We start from the raw sequence: 20,857 nt of genomic DNA, 5'->3' as shown, positions 1-20,857 counted from the left end.
GATGGCGCTAGTAATGAGGAATTAAAAATTAGCTTTTGCTTAGGCACGCCTCTCCTCAGACCTACCAAGTAAACCAGCTGAAGCCTATTAGAAAATAGGTCTATCCAAGTATAAATTGAGTTATAGATATGTGTAAGAGGGGGCTCTCATGTAGCATTATATTAATACGTTATATTATACATTATAATACATTATATTACATTATATAAATGCATATAAATACATTATATTAATATCTAAGTAGGGCCAATTCAATGGCAACTCCGCTCAAACCTATATACACTACCGCTACTGCTAACAACAATTCATCGGAGCACCAAGCCACCTGAGGCCAACACAGCTACGCACGCTCTTCCTCCATCCTAATCTATTCAAAGCCTTCCTCTTTACACCCCCCCCCCCAGGAAGCTCCCATTACCCTTAAATCTTTACTTATGACATCCTCCCACCCCAACCGAGGACAACCTGATTTCTGTTTAGCCCTAGACGGTTGGCTGAAAATGACAATCTTTGGCAATCTGTCATCCTTCAACCGCAGATAGCGCCCTAGTCATCTCAAGCTTTCTCTCATTATAGCCGTAGAAAGCGGGATTGAATCACACTTTTCGTATAGCCTACAGTTTGAAATACGGTCAGTCAGCCAGGTTCCCAAAACAATCCGTAAGCAATTTCTCTGGAAAATATCTAGGAAATGTTCGTCTGTTTTTCGGAGCGCCCATGCTTCAAAATTATATTTGACACTGCCATTACTGTAGCTTTCAATATTTTAATCCCCTAAAGTAATGGACCCCTGACTTGTCTTCTTTTTCTTCTAAGCTTTTCGACTGTGAATAAACACCCTGAGCCTTGGCTATTCTACTTTCAACATCTTCACTGCTCCCACCCTTTTACTAATAATACTACCAAGGTAAGTGAGGCTGTCACCCAATGTCACCTTTTCATCTTCACTTATTCCTAGCCTTAGCGACTTACTCCTCTTAACATTAATTTTCAAACCAATTCTAGCGCCATGGACTCGTAAAACCTCGTTCATTTGGCTCGCAATTTCATCTAGGACGCTTAAATCATCAGCATAATCTAAGTCCAGGAGATTTTTCCCTCCCCATTTGATTCTGTGTTCTCCCATTGCCCTTCCTGTGCTCCTTAATACAAAATCCATCAAAATGATCCATATAGAGGGGGACAGAACACGTGCCTGCTGAACTAAAAATTTAATACGAATCCAACTGCTAACCTCATTACCTTAACCGCTAACATTAACCGCTGCAGTGTTATTCTTATACATAGCACTAATCACTTTAATGTATTTGTCTGGTTTACCGTACAAGGATAAGACCTTCGCTAAAGCTCTTCTTTCAACAGAATCGAACGCTTGCTCATAATCTATAAAACTGAGGACCAAAGGTGTTTGACAACTCAGGCACATCTTTATTATCAAACAGTTTGTGGTAACGAACTGTAAGTAAGGAGTGACCTGGCTCAATCGTAACCGACGCTCTAAAATACGGAACTTTGATACCAATAGATACAGCAAAAGAATCAAATTTTAATTCTGATTTCAAATATATAAATTTCATCAAGTTTAATTTTACCTATCAAAAGTTACGCGCCTGAGAAAATTTGGCTGATTTTCAAAAAACGGGAGAAAGATCTTCTAAGGGTCAGATAATGTTGATATCTATTATGCCCTAATCTTCCGTGCACCATAAAATCGGAATTTATAGGTATTTATCAACTATTTGAGAAGAAGTTGAATTTTGTATATTTTCTCAGAAGATAGATCCCGGGTGCGTGTTTATTTTTTTTTATTTTTTTTTCCCCAGGGTGAAGCGTTTTGTCCCAGGGGCCGTAGAATATTGTGGGAGGGCTCAATGGAACGAAAATTAAAAGTTCTAGTGACCTTTTTAAGTGACAAAAAAAAATGGAGAACAACTAGGCCCCTTCCCACGCTAATTTTTTTCCCAAAGTCATCCAATCATAATTTTGAGATTGCCGTTTTGTTCAGCATGGTCGAAAATATTATAACTGTGTCTTTTAGAATGACTTAATCCCTCAAAGCCCCCAGGAGGAGGGCTGAAAGTTACGAACTTTATCCAACGTTAACATATAATATTGGTTATTGGGACCCGGCTCAATGGTAACCGAAACTCCAAAAAACGGGATGTTGATACAAATAGATGCATCAAAAGAATCGAATCTAAATGATGATTTCAAAAATATAAATTTTATCAATTTTAATTCTTCCCATCAAAAGATAAGTGCCAGAAAAAATTTTGCTGATTTTCGAAGAAAGGAGAAAAGACCTCCTAAAAATTATAGAACCTTAATGAAAATCACACCATCATATTTCGCGTATCAGAGAACCCTACTCTAGAGGTTTCAAGCTCCTATCTACAAAAATGTGGAATTTTGCATTTTTTGCAAGAAGAAAGATCACGGGTGCGTGTTTGTTTATTTTTTTCCCCAGGGGTGATCGTACCGACCCAGTGGTCCTAGAATATAGTGGGAGGGCTCATTGGAATGGAAATTAAAAGTTCTAGTGCTCTTTTTAAGAGACCAAAAAAAATGGAGGGCAACTAGGTTCCCTCCCACGCTCATTGTTTTCGCAAAGTCACCTGATCAAAATTTTGAGATAGCCATTTTGTTCAGCATGTTCGAAAATTTTATAAGTATGTCTTTTAGGATGACTTAATCCCCCGAGGTTCCCGGGAGGAGGGCTGAAAGTTATGAACTTTACCCAATGTTAACATATAGTATTGGTTATTGGGAAGTATACAGTACATACGTTTTCAGGGGAGATTTATCCTGGTAGTGGGGGGGGGGGGGGGGTCGGGCAGGAACGTACGCAGTGGGGGGACCTCCTGGCCCGGGTCCTCCGAAATCTCACGATTTTTTTCATTTTCCCATAATTTTCTGATTTTTCTCACAGAATAATGGGTTTGAAGGATTTGCCCCCCCCCCGCCCGAAAAAAATTGGGCCCCCCCCTAAACAAATTCCCGCGCATTTGCCTGGGGTCGGGGGTTATGTAGAAGAATCTTTCCATGAAGGAAGTTTTCGTGGGGGAAGGGACATTGCTATGAAGGGGACGCCGGACTTCCCAGCATTATTTAAAAAAAGATCAGAAATTAAATATAAAAAAACAAGTTTTTCAGCTGCAACAGCAGCAACATCAAAACTTTAAACGAACAGAAAATATTACATATATGATTGGGTTCACCCCCTAGTCAATGCCTCACTCTTTAAGCCAGAGGTTTTTTAGTACTTTCATAAGAGTTATTTATTCTAATTAACGGCCTTTGTGATTAAGCGGTAAGTTTTAAAGAATTGGAACAAAATTAAAACTTTTGCTTAAAGAGCAAGGTATTGACTAGGGGGCGAACCCCCTAATATTCGTATTAAAAATATATAAATATAGAAGTTCGTTACGTAAGTTAATTCGTAAGTTACGTATATTTATTACTAATAAACAAGTTTCGAGAAAGCCATTTAACCAAATAAAAGTAAATTAATATGAAAATTTTGTTTTAATTATTCATGTACTGTGAGCCAAGATAAAAACCTGCATTTATTCAAAAACGTTCAAAAAATTAAATAAAAAAAAACAAGTTTTTTTTAACTAAAAGTAATGAGCGACATTAAAATTTAAAGCGAACAGATATTATTCCGTATATAAAAGGGGCCGTCTCCTCCACAATACCTCGCGCTTTACGCTAAAGTTTGACTTTCTCACAACTCTATTTTTTTTTAAACAATAAAAAACTTTAGCGTAAAGAGCAAGGCGTTGAGGAGGGGACAGCCCCTTTCATATACGGAATAATTTCTGTTCGTTTAAGTTTTAATGTCGCTCCTTACTTTCAGTTAAAAAAAACTTGTTTTTTTTATTTATTTTAACCTAAGAGTGAAAATGTGGTCGACACATCCTCTACCCTTCCTGAAACCGCAATGTTCATTTTTTAAAACATCGTCTACAGCATCTCTCAGTCTGAAAAGTATCATGTCACTTAGTAATTTGCTACCTATAGAGACCAGACTAATGCCTCGATAATTACCACACTCACACCAGACTAATGCCTCGATAATTGCCACACTCACTCTTATCAGCTTTTTATACAGTGATTTAATTAGGGTTTTCCTAAAACCGCTAGGTACTTCCCCTTTTTCAAAAATCATATTCGTTATCTTCAGTAACTTATTTATAATCTCAGAGCCACCATATTTAAGAAACCCATTTACAGCACTATCAACACCTTGGGTCTTTGAATCTCGCCTCCTCTAGAGGGCACCAACATCTCTAAACTTGAAACAAATAAGGATGAGTTCCATCATTCAGGCGCTTTTGCAAGTTAAAAAAAAAAGTTGACTGGAAAAGATTAATAAGATAAAATAAAGAATGGTGAATTAGTTTTCTCAATAATCTCAGGTTTCGGGTATTCTTGATGTTTAAACGCCACAGGTACAAGCTGATTACCCACCTCCCTCTACTTGAATCTCTCAATATAATTTCTTGAATTTCCCAATTGATTCTTTTTTTTGTATTTTTACGGATTTTTCCGCCCTGAGAGATACAATTCTGCAAATATGCCTGTAAGATTTCCTTGTCTTATTTTAGGAACCTGGCTCAGTGGTAACCGAAACTCTGGAAAACGGTATTTTGATACAAATAGATACATCAAAAGAATTGGATCTTAATGCTGATTTCAAAAATATTAGTTTCATCAAGTTTAATCCTACCCATCAAAAGTTAAGCGCCTGAGAAAATTTGGCTGATTTTCGAAAAAAGGGGGAAAGACCCCCTAAAATATATAGAACCTTAATGAAAATCACACCATCATATTCCGCGTATCAGAGAACCCTACTATAGAGGTTTCAAGCTCCTATCTACAAAAATGTGGAATTTTGCATTTTTTGCAAGAAGAAAGATCACGGGTGCGTGTTTGTTTATTTTTTTTCCCCAGGGGTGATCGTACCGACCCAGTGGTCCTAGAATATAGTGGGAGGGCTCATTGGAATGGAAATTAAAAGTTCTAGTGCTCTTTTTAAGAGACCAAAAAAAATGGAGGGCAACTAGGTTCCCTCCCACGCTCATTGTTTTCCCAAAGTCACCTGATCAAAATTTTGAGATAGCCATTTTGTTCAGCATGTTCGAAAATATTATAAGTATGTCTTTTAGGATGACTTAATCCCACGAGGTTCCCGGGGGGAGGGCTAAAATTTATGAACTTCATCCAATGTTTACATATAGTATTGGTTATTGGGAAGTATACAGTACATACGTTTTCAGGGGAGATTTATCCTGGTAGTGGGGGGGGGGGGGGGGGTCGGGCAGGAACGTACGCAGTGGGGGGACCTCCTGGCCCGGGTCCTCCGAAATCTCACGATTTTTTTCATTTTCCCATAATTTTCTGATTTTTCTCACAGAATAATGGGTTTGAAGGATTTGCCCCCCCCGCCCGAAAAAAATTGGGCCCCCCCTAAACAAATTCCCGCGCATTTGCCTGGGGTCGGGGGTTATGTAGAAGGATCTTTCCATGAAGGAAGTTTTCATGGGGGAAGGGACATTGCTATGAAGGGGATACCGTACTTCCCAGCATTATTTTAAAAAAGATCAGAAATTAAATAAAAAAAAGCAAGTTTTTCAGCTGCAACAGCAGCAACATTAAAACTTTAAACGAACAGAAAATAGTACATATATGATTGCGTTCACCCCCTAGTCAATACCTCACTCTTTAAGCCAGAGGTTTTTTAGTACTTTCATAAGAGCTATTTATTCTAATTAACGGCCTTTGTCATTAAGCGGTCATTTTTAAAGAATTGGAACAAAATTCGAACTTTCGCTTAAAGAGCAAGGTATTGACTAGGGGGCGAACCCCCTAATATACGTATTAAAAATATATAAATATAGAAGTTCGTTACGTAAGTTAATTCGTAAGTTACGTATATTTATTACTAATAAACAAGTTTCGAGAAAGCCATTTAACCAAATAAAAGTAAATTAATATGAAAATTTTGTTTCAATTATTCATGTACTGTGAGCCAAGATCAAAACTTGCATTTATTCAAAAACGTTCAAAAAATTAAATACAAAAAACAAGTTTTTTTTAACTGAAAGTAAGGAGCGACGTTAAAACTTAAAACGAACAGAAATTATTCCGTATATGAAAGGGTATCTTCTCTGCTCAATGCCTCGGTCTTTACGCTAAAGTTTGACTGTCTCACACCTTTATTTCTTTAAACAATAGAAAACTTTAGCGTAAAGAGCGAGGCATTAAGGAGGGGACATCCCCTTTCATATACGGAATAATTTCTGTTCGTTTAACTTTTAATGTCGCTCCTTACTTTCAGTTAAAAAAAACTTGTTTTTTTTTATTTATTTTAACCTAAGAGTGAAAATGTGGTCGACACATCCTCTACCCTTCCTGAAACCGCAATGTTCATTTTTTAAAACATCGTCTACAGCATCTCTCAGTCTGAAAAGTATCATGTCACTTAGTAATTTGCTACCTATAGAGACCAGACTAATGCCTCGATAATTACCACACTCACACCAGACTAATGCCTCGATAATTGCCACACTCACTCTTATCAGCTTTCTATACAGTGATTTAATTAGGGTTTTCCTAAAACCGCTAGGTACTTCCCCTTTTTCAAAAATCATATTCATTATCTTCAGTAACTTATTTATAATCTCAGAGCCACCATATTTAAGAAACTCATTTACAGCACTATCAACACCTTGGGTCTTTGAATCTCGCCTCCTCTAGAGGGCACCAACATCTCTAAACTTGAAACAAATAAGGATGGGTTCCATCATTCAGGCGCTTTTGCAAGTTAAAAAAAAAGTTGACTGGAAAAGATTAATAAGATAAAATAAAGAATGGTGAATTAGTTTTCTCAATAATCTCAGGTTTCGGGTATTCTTGATGTTTAAACGCCACAGGTACAAGCTGATTACCCACCTCCCTCTACTTGAATCTCTCAATATAATTTCTTGAATTTCCCAATTGATTCTTTTTTTTGTATTTTTACGGATTTTTCCGCCCTGAGAGATACAATTCTGCAAATATGCCTGTAAGATTTCCTTGTCTTATTTTAGGGAAAAACAGGTAGAAAAAGACATTGTCTTGTGGAAAAATTTACCCAAGTAGGAACTCAAAAGATGTTGCATGGCCTGCACCTCTTTCAGTTTTGATACAATCTCAAACAACCTCTAGATTAGGGTACAAGAATTTTGCTGAAATAGTAATGTCACGTGGATATAATATTTGAAAATAGTATTCGATTGTATCCAAACTTACTTCCAAACTTCCTTTCGTGCACCCCTAAGGGTGTGAAAACAATAATTTCAAAAAAAGGTAAGTGTAAATAAATCTTTCAAATGACATTTTTTTTGAAAAAGTAAGTGATTCGGGCATGATTACAAACGTCAAACTAGCATGAACAATAACCTTCAAAAGCCATTAGCTTTAATAATAGTGTATTTTAACGTATTTAGACATGTTAACCAGCCCTAAATATTCCCCCTTCCCCTTCTTATTTTCTTAGAAACAGCATCATAATGATGAAAATTAACAATATTTTTTCAAAACACGCTACTTGTAAGGCACTGCTTTTCTTAAGAAATTCTGGGATTGTCCCCATCAGGGTGTTAGGACCTTAACCCTGTACTCGCCCCACTCGCAAGGAATTATTAAATGTTAAAAATAACCACCATTTGTTTCCAGAAAGACTCTAAAGATTTCTCGCCTTCTAACCTAGATTATTGGGAAATAAAAATGCTGCTGTTTGCTGTTCCTTTTGGGATTTAAGAACTCTTAAGTGGTTCATGTATTGTTTACCACTGGTCCTTGGCATTGCTAGTGGAATTCAAGTATTATGAGGGATTGTGTACTTGTTGAAATGCTCTCATTATTTATATTAGTTGTTTCTAAGACCGTACTGAATTTCTATAATAAAAATAGGAACACGATGTAGAAACACAAACACAGGAACGTATCCAAAACCATATACATAAACATAAAACAATCTTGTTTTAAAAAGGCAAGAGTTTTTATAATACGGAAAATTATAATGGTTAAATCTAAATACTTGAAATCCAGTTCTAGGACATAAAAACGGATTCAAAAGAAAACAGGAAAGGTGTGCGAATCATATAAGACATAAAAGAAATGGAGGAAGCTTTCCAATTCCATAGGGAGGAGGGCTGGGCCTGAACCCTCTTTTTACTTGTTTGCCATATGTCTTAGCCTCTTTGCATGTTAATGCTACTACTACTAACAACTCACCAGAGCACCAAGCCACCTGAAGCCAACACAGCTACGCACACTCCTCCATGCCAATCTATTAAAAGCACCCTTCTTTACACCATCCCACGTTCCAGTTTCCCTTAAATCCTTTCTAACCTACCAATTCATGTTCGAACATACTGATTAAAGGTGTTGACTTAGCTACTTACATTTTAGATGGTACTCAAGTGGCATATTTCTACAAACCATAACTGCTTTTCATCTGCACGTTGCATTTTGTTTGCACGTTTTGTTTCGCTTCTTCGTTTCCGAACTGCTTCGTTTGCACGACAAGTTTAATAAAGTAAAAAGCATGGCATACACTCTTTTACTTTTAGAAATTTTTTTAGAAAAAAAATATTTATTATTCAATGGTCACTGAATTAATTATTTATATTTCTAGCTTGTCTCCAATTGGTGTCCTCTTCCTTGTTACAGCCCAGATGCTAGAAATGGAAAGTTTCGAAATAATTGTTGGTCAGCTTGGGATGTACTTCCTCACAGTCATGCTTGGTCTTTTTACCCATGGATTTATTGTGTTGACTTCGATGTACTTCCTGATCACAAAGAGGATGCCTTTCCAATTTATTGGAAATATGGCAGAAGCCTTGGCAACTGCTTTTGCCACATCTTCCAGGTTACTGAATTTTAATATTCAAGCCCTTGTATAGAAAGTAATAGGTTTTTTTTTTCAATTTTCCCCCAGTTTTCTTGTGTAAAATTTAATATAAAGAAATAAAACGATCAAAAATGGGGTTTTTAAGGCCCAACGAGAAAACTAAAAAACACACAAGCGTATATTTCGAGAGGACAACCACCTCTCTTCTTCAGCCCGAACAAAATAATATATACAAGGAAAATGCCGAAGAAAAAAAACAAACAAACGCAGAAAGTCAATGTGAAAAAAGCAAAAAAAGAATGAAAAAACCAAAAGTTAAAAGATAATATTCGCTTTGATTTTTTTTTTTCAGTATTTCCGTTTGTTCTTAAAACCCATTTTTGATCGTTTTCTTTCTCTATATTATGGCAGGCCGATATGGTTTAAACTTTAAAGTGCATAAAAACTGGGGGGGGGGAGGGGTAGAGAGAGAATTCCAAATTTTGTCTTTATACCTTTAAAGGGGAAAAATGAATCATGATTTATCCGACTGATCGTTTTTTTATTGAAAACAATGAGAAAAAAATAAGTGAAAGCAGAAAAGTGGTAAAAAAACAAGGTAAAAATAAAACTTGACTCAACACCGAGAGAAAAAGAGAGAGAAAGAGAGAGGAAAGAGAAAGAGAGAGGGAGAACGGAAGGAGAGAAGAGTGAGAGATAATAGAGATAGAGAGTTGGGAGAGAGAGAGAGGGGGAGGGGAGAGAGAGATGATTGCACACCAATGTAATAAATTAGGCATTCAATCAGTTAGCTTAAAATGGCTTGGTCGAGTTGTCTTCTGAAATCCTTTTTGCGAGAATTGGTTCTTTCAAACAGTGACTTCTTTTGATAAAATGTCGTATAAAGTGGTCGTAAAAAACTGGTAAAAAGAATATTTCTTCTACCCCCCCCCCCAAAAAAAAATCTATAATTCATAAATTTGTCTTAAAAGTACAGGTTAAATAACTCTTTAGTCCCCAACCCCGACAGAATTTCTTTGAAAAAACTCCCATCCCACTTCAAACAAAAATTCTTTTGGACAATTGAGGTTTTTCATTACAAAGCAAAAAAAAAAAAAAAATTGTATGTATCAGACTTGGTCAAGTTGGTTTCTGAAATTATTTTTACAATACTTTCTTTCTTTCAGACTTTTAGTGATTGCTTTCGATTAGATACGGTCGTAAAATACAGGTAAAAAGAATATCCCTCATTCAAGGCCGTAACCGGGATTTTTTTTCAAAGGGGGTTTTACTAAAAAAAAAATTGTTTTTTTTTGGGGGGGGGATTTTTTACAAAAAAAACTAAAAAAAACATGCAAAATTTTTATATGTTTATTTTTGTTACGTTTTTACGAGTCAGACAAACAATTCGGGGAGGGGGGTTCAAAGCCTTCTAGCCCCCCTCCTATGGGTATGGCCTTGCCCTCATTAAAAAAAATATTTCTCAGGCCATAATTTGGTCCTCCTCTATCTAACTCTATCTTCCTCGAAAAAGACGCCTTTCTGGAGTAAGTTACTGGAATTTGTCACCCACGTCAATAGTGTTGTAATCAGCCTCAATGCCTCTGTGGCGGTTCTAGTATCTCTTGCACCCCAGGTAAAGTATTGATTAGCCCTCTACCCCTCTGTCTCCTACAAAACTGCCATTTATTAACAAAATTAGTTTCAATTCATTAATTAATTTATTTTTTGATTCTTTTCCAATGTATTATTTAAATTATTTAATTTGTATTAATTATCTTAATTTAATCATTTGAATTGTTATTGCCTAATTATTGTTATTCAATTTTTTAATTAATTTAATTTATTAATTAATAATCTATTAATTATGTCTGCCCTCTACTTTATTTAAAAAAAATATCATCAATTAAAAAATAATTATAACCGTTAGATTATTTATTTGAAATTTTGCGTTCCGGACAAGTGCCCCATCTGTCCCCGCCCCTAAAGCCGCCTCTGTAACGGCAGTCAACGCATAAGCAGGATCATAAATACGGTAACTCTTCGAGAAAACCACTGTCAATTGGGAGTTTAAATAGAATAAAACAAACTTAATTCGGATTTGATTCAATTCGTTTTCTTATTGGAGTTCAAGCTTAAACTTCCGATTTTAAATTTCAGTATATAGTCCAAAAAAGCTTTGTATTTGTGCTGGGAAGATAGCTATAGAGATGATTTCATCTTCTTTTTCTTTAGACCTTGTATTCTTTTGTTATCTCTTTTTTCGAAACAGATTTGATAATTTTGAACTTTTCACTATTTAATCAAATTATAATGAAAACTGCACTTCCAGATCACCTCAATAAAATATAATCATTTTGATTATGCCCCATCTGGATCCCTCCAAACTTTTAAAAAGAAGTATATTTAAGTGTCATATCTCATTCTATTGCACAAGTCTTCCAAATGGCAAAAAAAAAAAAAAAAAAAAAATGCAAATACAACAGAATTGGAATTATTAATGCTAGAGGACACAGGAATAAGTCTGTGAATCTTTTTTTTTATCTCTTGGTTGTTATAGTTTTAGGTATGTCGCTTTATAATTTTTTTCAAGTGTTGTTCTTTTTTTTAAATATTTACATCCTTTTTTAATCTTTGCATTTGATGCTTTCGAATACAAGTTTTAATAAATTTTGAGATATGTCTATTTAGTACCTAATCATAACCTATTTATTTTAGGCAGAGCTATAATAAATAAAGAAAGAAGGAGGGCTATCCCATATTTACATGCTAAGAAGTGGTCTTTATTGGTTTATTTTTATGACGTATTTTTGCAAGCCAATCATAATATTCCTTATTTCTGGAAATAAAAATAGCACCGCCTTTTTAATACCGTGCGAACAATGCTGAGTGCTTATTGGCTCTTTTGTATGAAATTTTAAGACTGTAAAACAGAACAAAATGTTTTTGAGTCCCAACTTTTTTTTAAAAAGTAAGTCTCTTTGCTATAAAATTAGATAATTAATGTCATCGTAAAAATATTGTAGTTACACGAAACAGGTTTTGCCAAAGTGATTTTTTTTATTTTTCTATTTATGCCACTTTTGAAAAACATATTGGATATGAGATTGGAAAAGTGTTGGATATATCAAGGCTCCGGTTGGATCAAGTGTACTTTTCGTTTTTTTCGAGAATCTAGTGTTGCTCGACTGGTTCTTAACTAAGGTCTTATTACCTAGTAGGCTCATAAGGGCTGTAACTTAGGGAATCCTCAGGCCTAAGTGAATCCTCAGACCAAGGCCGTATTACCTAGTAGGTTCATAAAGGCGGCAACTTGGGGAATCCTTAGGCCTAAGCGAATTCTCAGAGCAACGACGTACGCTATTACCTAGCAGGCTCATATAGGCTGCATCTTAGGGAATCTTCAGGCCTAAGTGAATCCTCAGACCAAGGCCGTATTACCTAGAAGGCTCATAAAAGCTGCAACTTAGGGAATTCTTAGGCCTAAGCAAATTCTCAGAGCAAGGATGTATTACTTTGTAGGCTCATATAGGCTGCAACTTAGGGTATCCTCAGGCCTAAGTGGGCAAATCTTAGTCTTGAAATACTATACAAATTTTTGGAAAGGGGGTAAAATACTGCGGATTTATAGGAACATGATTAACCCCACAAAAAGTAGTTTGTATTCTAGTTCCTTTCTAGATAATTATTATTGGGTACCTCATTCTCAAGTCCTTCATTTAGCATAAGAGGCTTCAGTTTGGGACTCCTTATGAATCCATTCTTATTTTTCGATGAAATCTATATAATCTAAGGAGTTCCAGAATTTTTTCATGGGTGTTCAGAACCTCTGGGGCTTCAGAATTCAAACCTGGAGCCCTTTAAGATCATATTTCGTCCTTAATCTTAACCCTGCATTTTATAAGGATTCTATTAAAGCAAAAAGTAAGCCTGTAAACTTTCACACAATGGGCTCCATGATTTCTTTGGGGACTTCCGGAATCTAAGAGGATTCAGGATCCTGGAATGTTATGGCTGTAACCTGACCCTGGTATTAGTTCTGTAGACTCATAAGAAAATTCCCCCAAAACTGGGAATTGTACAACAAATTTCCAAATTTTTTAGCTACTTAATGCTAAATGTTTTTAGGTGATTTGAAAATGTTTTGACAGTGAATCAAACAAACAAAGAACAAGGAATTTTTTTTAACCAGTTAACTAAATAATAATAGCACATGTATTTCCATAAATACCCCTGCTTCGTCTTCAGTGGAAGAAGAAGGTTTAAAGATATTGTAAAAATGAAAAAAAAATCATATTGCATAAACTCGTGAAAAACAAGGGAAAAAAATGAAAGACAAAGATTTAGTAATTTCTAATGGAAACAACTAGGTTTTATAGAAAATAATAATGTGTAATGTATCATAATTGATCGTTTTTTAAAAGACATTAATATTAAAAAAAAAAAACAGATTTAGGGAGTCCACATGCCGCACCCAGAGATGTACTGATAAGAATTTTTAGTGCATCTAACTAACATAGTGAACAGCCTACACAATTCGCTTTTGATTTTGTACTGGGAAAATGAGGGAGGGCGATGGGAAATATGTAGAAAAAAGAAAGCATAAAATGAAACCAACCTGAATGAAATAAATAAAAAAAATATGCAGAAAACGAAGAATCTTGAAACCAGAAAGTGCAATTTTTTGGCACTTTTAAACATTCTTTATGCATCAAATATGTATAGCGGTGGTCTATGCCAAAATATATAGTTTTTTCCTTTTTTTTACCTTGTACAAAATTCTTATTTCTATTATTTTTACAGTGACGTCGATTCAAAAAAATTCAGGGAAGAGAGTAAAATTTGTTTTTCAAAACCTAGAGGGAGGAGGAGGCAAATTTGTCATTTACAAAAAATAAAAATTTGAAACAGGGATATTTAATGAAAATAAACCCCCCCCTGAAAAGGTATTTTTAAAATATAGTGGGACAAATGTCCCCCACTGCCCTTTCCTCCTATCCCCCAAAACCGTCGCCGTTGCACAGTCAAAATCTACTGAAATAATCCAAATTTCCTGAGGCAACCGAATGTGAAATAATAACCCCTCTCCCCCTTTTAGATAATCAAAATTTGTTGAAACACATTTTCCACGCTAAAATAAAAAAAAACAACAGAGCAATTGTTTATACTGGGTTGCTGCTAAGTTAAATCCAAAGCCAGGAATGTCGGCGATACTCTTTTCGAGTTTCCTCTGATATTTAATTCACCGACTTAATAGATTTGTCTTCGAAACAGCCTCCTATATTTGTCTGAGAATTGATATCCAAAAACACTTAGTCTGATAGTTACAAGCTACTCATAAAATGCGGCCAAGTTAATTGTGTCTTCCATTTTCCCAAATGCATACTTTACGAGGCTCTTGAGTTACGAGGAATCTCTTTTTATTCCGCTCACCTGGGATTCAGATGAGACCAGGGCCCCCTAAGGAAGAAAATGAAGATGCACATTTTCTTAATGTAATTCAGACCATTAAGGCCATGATAATACCCTAAATAGCGTAATTTAACAGTCAAATCGAAAATAAAAAAGAATGTTTCCTTTTTACGACCTTATATTGTCTTCTAAAAATTTTAGACTCTTTTTTATACAACTAATTATAAAAAGTGTTTCCAAAGATTTTTGAAGCGTAGTAAAGTAAAGTGCAAAGTAAAGTGCTATATTGCAAAAGCAAAGTAAAGTGCTATATTGAAGCGTGAAACGAGCAGAAATAAAGTTTTATAATAAATCAAACTTAAAACGAACAGAGTACTATAAATGAATAAATGAAACCTAAAATGAATAGAGGAGTGGGTGAATAATCGAGTCAAACTTAAGACGAATAAAAGTTAATACAAACAATTGTGGGACTATCGCTCCCTTAAACTCTTTTGAGCCTAGAGTGTCATTGTATTTTCTGTGATTAAAATTTGCTGTTTCTACAGTAAAATTAATTTTTCAACAAGTATTCAACCCCTTCTCCCATGCAACGAGTCTCTACTTATTCTGCTGTTTACCAAGGCAATACGGCAAACAGGCAGGAAAAGCGTTTTTTTTTTTTTTTTTTTTTTTTTTTTTTTTTTTTTTTTTTTGTCAGAGCTTAGTCATAGACAGTTTTCTGATAAAAATTGTCGGGTATTTTGTCAGAAATTATCATCAAGAAAACGATGAAATTGTTTTCTTCGATTATTTGTGCTTCTTTTGTTTAAGATGACTCCCCTCTGTATAAGTTACCAGTAAGTAGGGCTTCAAATATCCCATAAACGTTGTTTTGTTATTATAATTACTAGGGCTCCATTTTTTTGGAAAATATCATTTGTGTATCTACGCCAGAATTCATTTTAGTGAAGGTGCAAACTGAAAAAAAAAACATAATAAAACAGGTGAATTATTTGCAATATTGAAAAATGTAACAAGATTTCTTTAAGTCCACTTCTTTAAAATTTCTTAAACTGAAATAATTCTTCCCACCTTGAATTTTCAATTGAAATCCGGTAGAAAAAATCTTTTCAGTTTAGTACTGTACTTGATTTAATCCAACTTTAAAGGCAACTTTACTGGTCGTAAGTTCACCGTAATCACATAGTCTCCCGAGGTAGGCTTTCCCTGAAATCCAGAAAGGAAGTTCAATAGACACAATTCTAGGTAGAAATTTTAAGTGAATAATTGAGTTGTGCCACCTCAAGTCTCAAGTTTTTTAACCACTTGACGCCATGAAAACTGTGATTAAAAATATAATAGAACACTAACTATATTGGCTTGATTTCTGTTTATTGTCTTGGGGCTTTATGATTTTTTATCACGAAGACGTATATGAGGTTGTTCTGCCAGGTTTTCATTCCCTTGAACTGTGTTACTGCATTCCGCTAGAAACAAAAAATGAGCATTTTTCATGGGTTCCAAGGTGCTACCTCCCACTTTTACAAACCGTTTCAGCCAACAATTTTGTTCAGTTTCTGAACGATTACTGTATTATTAAATAATTATTACATTATTTTACGTTAATAATTATTTTATGAATGTAAGAATAATTATTACATTCAAGTTATTTTTATAATGTTTTTCCATTCATCTTGAATATAATAGGGATTTATTTTTTCTTTTGGTCGATGTTTAGAAAAGTTAAACCACTCTGTTCAAAATGTGTGCATGGAAATGTGTAAAGCAAACTGTGCGTAAGAAAGTTGACAAAAGGCGCATCTGCACTATCTCAGGAACGGCAAAGGCTTTGAAGTTTAAACCTTTTTGGACATGTTGAGGGGGAAGTTGAACTAAAAAAAAAAATATATATATAAATCATGATACTTAATACTCTAATATTTGTGATCTGATTCGCAAAGGTAATTGAGTCTAAGCAAGGTAATTGAGTCCAAGCATACAGATATATATACACATATATATATATATATATATATATATATATATATATATATATATATATATATATATATATATATATATATATATATATATATATATATATATATATATATATATATATATATATATATATATATATATATATTTATTACCCCCAATGTTTTTACACTTCGAGTGTGATGTTCTATGCTTTCGATGTGATAAATTTTCTTTGTTTTTAGTACAGCAACTGTTCCTGTCGCTTTAGCTTGCTTGGAGGATAAAAACGGAATCGACCCTCGAGTCACCAGATTTGTTATGCCCATTGGCGCTACTATTAACATGGACGGCACTGCCTTATACGAAGCTGTTGCTGCTCTTTTCATTGCGCAAGTTAGAGGTGTTAGCCTAACTCTTGGAAATATTATTGCTATCAGGTGAATATAAACTTGACATTTTTATTCTTCAAAACAGTGTAATCTTAAATCATTGTCATCCCTAAGTATTGTTTAGGAGAACAAATTTTTATGTTTTTTTTATTATTGTTTAAAAACAATACAATCGTACTTCCTTAATATGCCTTGACAGAAATTTATATATAGACCAAATTCGGAGGGAGTTTAGAGATATGGTCCTAGTTATGTGTTCTGGTGATGGATACTCTGCCTAGATTTATTGAGAGAGGAAAGGAAAATGGAATCCCTAAATTCAAGCCATCAGGACCTCTGGAAAAAACGGTTATTGGACCTCCATTTAAGGAGGTCCGTGGGAAGTAAGAGGAAGCGTCTTGGTTGAACCTCTTGTGCCCCGTCCTTTTCTTACCTCTCCCGGGGGTAGTGGGGGTCACACAAGAAAGTATTGTATCTTAGCCGAACTCGACCAAGCTAGTGTTCAATTTTTCCTTTTGTGGATCCTTCCTCCTTTTGGTCACTGAGAGGGATACACTGAGGGGGTTCGGGTCAGGGTAGAATCTACAAGAAAATTTCTGATGTCACCTAAATTCAGTGCTAAGTAAAACTAATTGGCTTAGTATACTTTCAAGGAGTCCGTATCCAATCGAACACTTGTGGGATGCGTCCTTAGTCCTTAAGCTCCTGCCTTGAGTGCATCTATTAAAAGGGGACCATTGGCTTATAGTTTTGCCTTTTAGTCTGCATCTGATCTAGACCCCCCCCCCCCAGAGGCTGGGGCCAAAGACTTCTGAATCTTCTATTTATCAGGACAACATTGGCAACGTGACAAATTGGGTAATTTCATCTAGTCAGACCTAGAAAGGGCTAAATTTATGGTTTTGGAGTTCAATACACCTATTTTAGAAAAGGGCTATATTCTTCTCATCGACTTCCATCGGAAGGAACTATAGGAGTGTCAATTAAACTTAGTAGTGATAAGCAGCTAGGTTTTAAACGTCGTGGCTCAAAGGGGTTCGAGTCCAATAGTTTGTCAGAGCTTTTGCTGCAAGGAGCAAGTGCCATTTTAATATTGAAGACTACTTTTATTTATTGGTGAAGGCATGTCTTCAATTTTACGGACAATTTTACGGACTACGGACAAACTAACAATTTACGGACAGTCCATACGCACAGAAAATTTTCTAATGTTGTTATTTAGTAATGAAAACAGTGATGTTAAATTCCACAATGAACAGTAAACCTGCAAAAAAACACATTCACCGTGTTTTTGCCGTGAAACATAGTTGCATGGGTCGCACTGTGACGGTGACCCCCCGGTTCACAGTTTCTGTAGCACTCACGAGTCATTTCACGAGAAAGTTTTTTTCCCTCCTCAATGCCGCATAGTACTTGCAGATATTTAGATAGTGGCCTTCCAGATTGTATAAGAGACGTTAGTTAAATTAATTGGGAAAAGTGATTTATTTTGCAAAATTGGCAAACTATTTAAATGCACAATGTACCATAGTAAACATAACAGACGTGATTTCAAGAGGTTGTAAGGGCCATGGATGGGGGAGATGGAAATTGTTTTTTGAAAAATGAAGCATAAAAATCCGTTGGCTAACATGGCAATAAATTTGAAAGATTGCTCGATCTATAGTTACCTATGAAGTATGCTAAATAAATTTTAAAGAATACGATATAATTGAATAATTAAGACAAGCAAGAGTGATGATTAAACTCGCTACCCAGTGTTTAATAAAATAAAATTTAAAAAAAAATCAATTAAAAATTATTTAATTGAATTTAATTGGTTATTTAATAAAATCAAATAACCTTCCCAACACATTTCAATTTTATTATAGCCACCACTTTATTCTATACAGTCGCCAATTTTGAGAAAAGAAACTTGCCAATTTGAGTGGGCATACCACCCCCTCATTAACTGAAGTTAAGTCAGCGCAGCAAGCACAGAAGCAAGAGCTGGTCCTGAAACTGCCGCATAGTTAGCATTATCCCAGTAGTTTGGATCTGATTTAAAACAGACTCAATAATTGTCTGCTCCACCTGCGGATATTGCTTCATATAAAAAAAGTTCTTTAATTACCATTTATCACGTTCTACCCAATTAACTATCAGCATAACTGGAGGGGTAAACCTGACTTTGTCAAAAGTTGTCTATAGAGGAGATAGTAACTTTTGATGCTGCTTGTTACTATCGTGATAGTCAGAAAAACAAATAAATACGGCTTTATGTTCTTATTAGGTCCATCAATGGACCTAATATGTGCAAAAACCGCTTAATAGGTCCTTGCACAGGATGGCTGACCCCCAGCCCCCATTGCACTTCCTGGCTGAGATCAGCACCCCCGGTTTGGACGTTAAGGGTCTAGTGCCGTCATACTTACTTACTTACTTACATCAATGCTTATTAAAAATCATCGTTTCCCCCATTAACGTTACAATTATCCCCGAAGTAATTTTATCCCCATTTTGGGAGCCTATGTCTTGTATTTTCAAAGATTTATAAAAAAAAAAATACATGTAGAAAGCGGCTCTTGATTCCAAAGTTTCTTAGAGACGCAGCACACTTTCTATACTTTATTGAAACTTTAGACGTTAAGTTGATTGATATAACCAAAGGCAAAAAAAAGGGACTACATTCTTATAGCTCCATGTCAAAAGCGTGCTTTATTTTTATTGGTTTACGTCGGTGACGTATTTTCGCAAGCCAATCACATTGTTTCTTTTTATGGGAGAGAAAAAAAGATTAGCTGATGCTAAGTTGCAAATTCACTTTCTTATGAGAATATTAAACCACTAAACAGGGTAAAAGTTTTTAAATCAAATGGTACTTGACACTGTATGTCGACCATCAATTTCAGATCTTTAGACGTTGAAACATATTTTTCAGATCAAAAATACAAATAATCTACGTGATTTTTTAATGCACTTATTCTGGTAAATTGAATGAAACATTTTTCTCATAAATGTATTCAGCACCTCCTGAATTTCTCTTGTCAGGTGCCTGAGTCAACGTTGTTGACATTCGTGAACGAGCCTCTGCATGGAAATTGCACCAAGTATTCGGTTCAAGTTCTTCTGTTAAAAAAGAAATCCAGTTATTCTTATAATTAATTGACAATGATGCCCCTTTCCCCTCTAGCACTTTAAAGAGCCTATAGCAGCTCCAAAGAAGCTCTTGACATAGTTTCCACTCAAAATGGGAAGGTCAAACCAGTTCTTCTACGGAGGCAACCATTTTACTATAAGAAGATAGAACATATCAGAAAAACCTCCAAAGTTTTTCTCCTATAATCTCATAAAAATAACATATCCCAGATGTGATTCTCGATTGTATTTAAATATATTTAATGTCAGTATTTTGAGAAGATTTTATTAAGGCACATTTGATTTATTCAGTGGTATATGATTGATATTTATTTTAGTATTAGACAAGAAATATGATAACAGTAAAAGCGGAAAAAAGAGAAACAGAAAGAAGAATAATCAAACAGGAAAAGGACCCAGAAATTCGAATATAAAAAATTGACTTTTATAATTTTCTGTTTTTAGCATAACGTCAACAGCAGCAAGTATTGGTGCAGCCGGTATCCCCCAAGCCGGATTAGTCACCATGGTGATGGTGCTGGATACCGTTGGCCTACCAGCAGAAGATGTTACTCTAATTCTTGCCGTTGATTGGTTCTTGTAAGTATGACCTAGTTTAAGAGGCAAATTAATTAAAAAAAAAACACTTCTCCAATTTAATGGGTCGTGCAACCTGAATAATTATGATTCCGCAGACATTGTTCAGATGCAGAGGTAAGGAGATTGTAAATATGTTAAGGGGGGAGGGGAAGGAAGAGAGGTCAAATTTCAAATTCACCCCCTTTGTCCATGGGTACTTATGACATAAGTATTTTTGCACGGGGGAAAGGTTTGATGATTAGAAACGTGTTTTACAAGCGGGGATTCCCCCATGGGTTCCTGATGCATGGCTACCGAAAATAGGGTCAAGCATATTAGACCTGTCTGTTTGAAATGGGGTAAGCCGTATGACGTCATTGGAGTCCAGAGGGTTGTGTCAATTTTTCACGGGGTATTTTACGCGGGATTTTTTCGTGGGGGTATTTTGTGCGGGGGAAAGGTTTGATGACTAGAAACGTGTTTTATATCTGCATAATCCAGCTTTCAATGCAGTTTA

At 35.3% G+C, this 20,857-nt stretch overlaps 1 protein-coding gene across 10 annotated transcripts in view; it reads left to right on the top strand.

The window, feature by feature from the left end:
* Eaat1 (Excitatory amino acid transporter 1) overlaps positions 1 to 20,365 on the top strand; it is a 225,597-nt gene extending 205,232 nt beyond the window's left edge. For all 10 annotated transcript variants that reach the window (XM_089106433.1, XM_089106435.1, XM_089106434.1 and 7 more), the window contains 3 exons: positions 8,687 to 8,920; positions 16,498 to 16,692; positions 20,227 to 20,365. In XM_089106433.1, coding sequence (XP_088962559.1) covers positions 8,687 to 8,920; positions 16,498 to 16,692; positions 20,227 to 20,365 — 568 coding nt within the window. The remainder of the gene's footprint in view (positions 1 to 8,686; positions 8,921 to 16,497; positions 16,693 to 20,226) is intronic.
* Positions 20,366 to 20,857: the final 492 nt, after the last annotated feature.

The sequence above is a fragment of the Artemia sp. Qi Xiang Cuo genome, chromosome 20, assembly GCF_049724085.1.
Source record: "Artemia sp. Qi Xiang Cuo chromosome 20, ASM4972408v1, whole genome shotgun sequence".
In the NCBI taxonomy this organism is placed as follows: domain Eukaryota; kingdom Metazoa; phylum Arthropoda; class Branchiopoda; order Anostraca; family Artemiidae; genus Artemia; species Artemia sp. Qi Xiang Cuo.
Note: the sequence above shows the minus strand (reverse complement) of the source record. Positions and strands in the feature narration are given on the sequence as shown.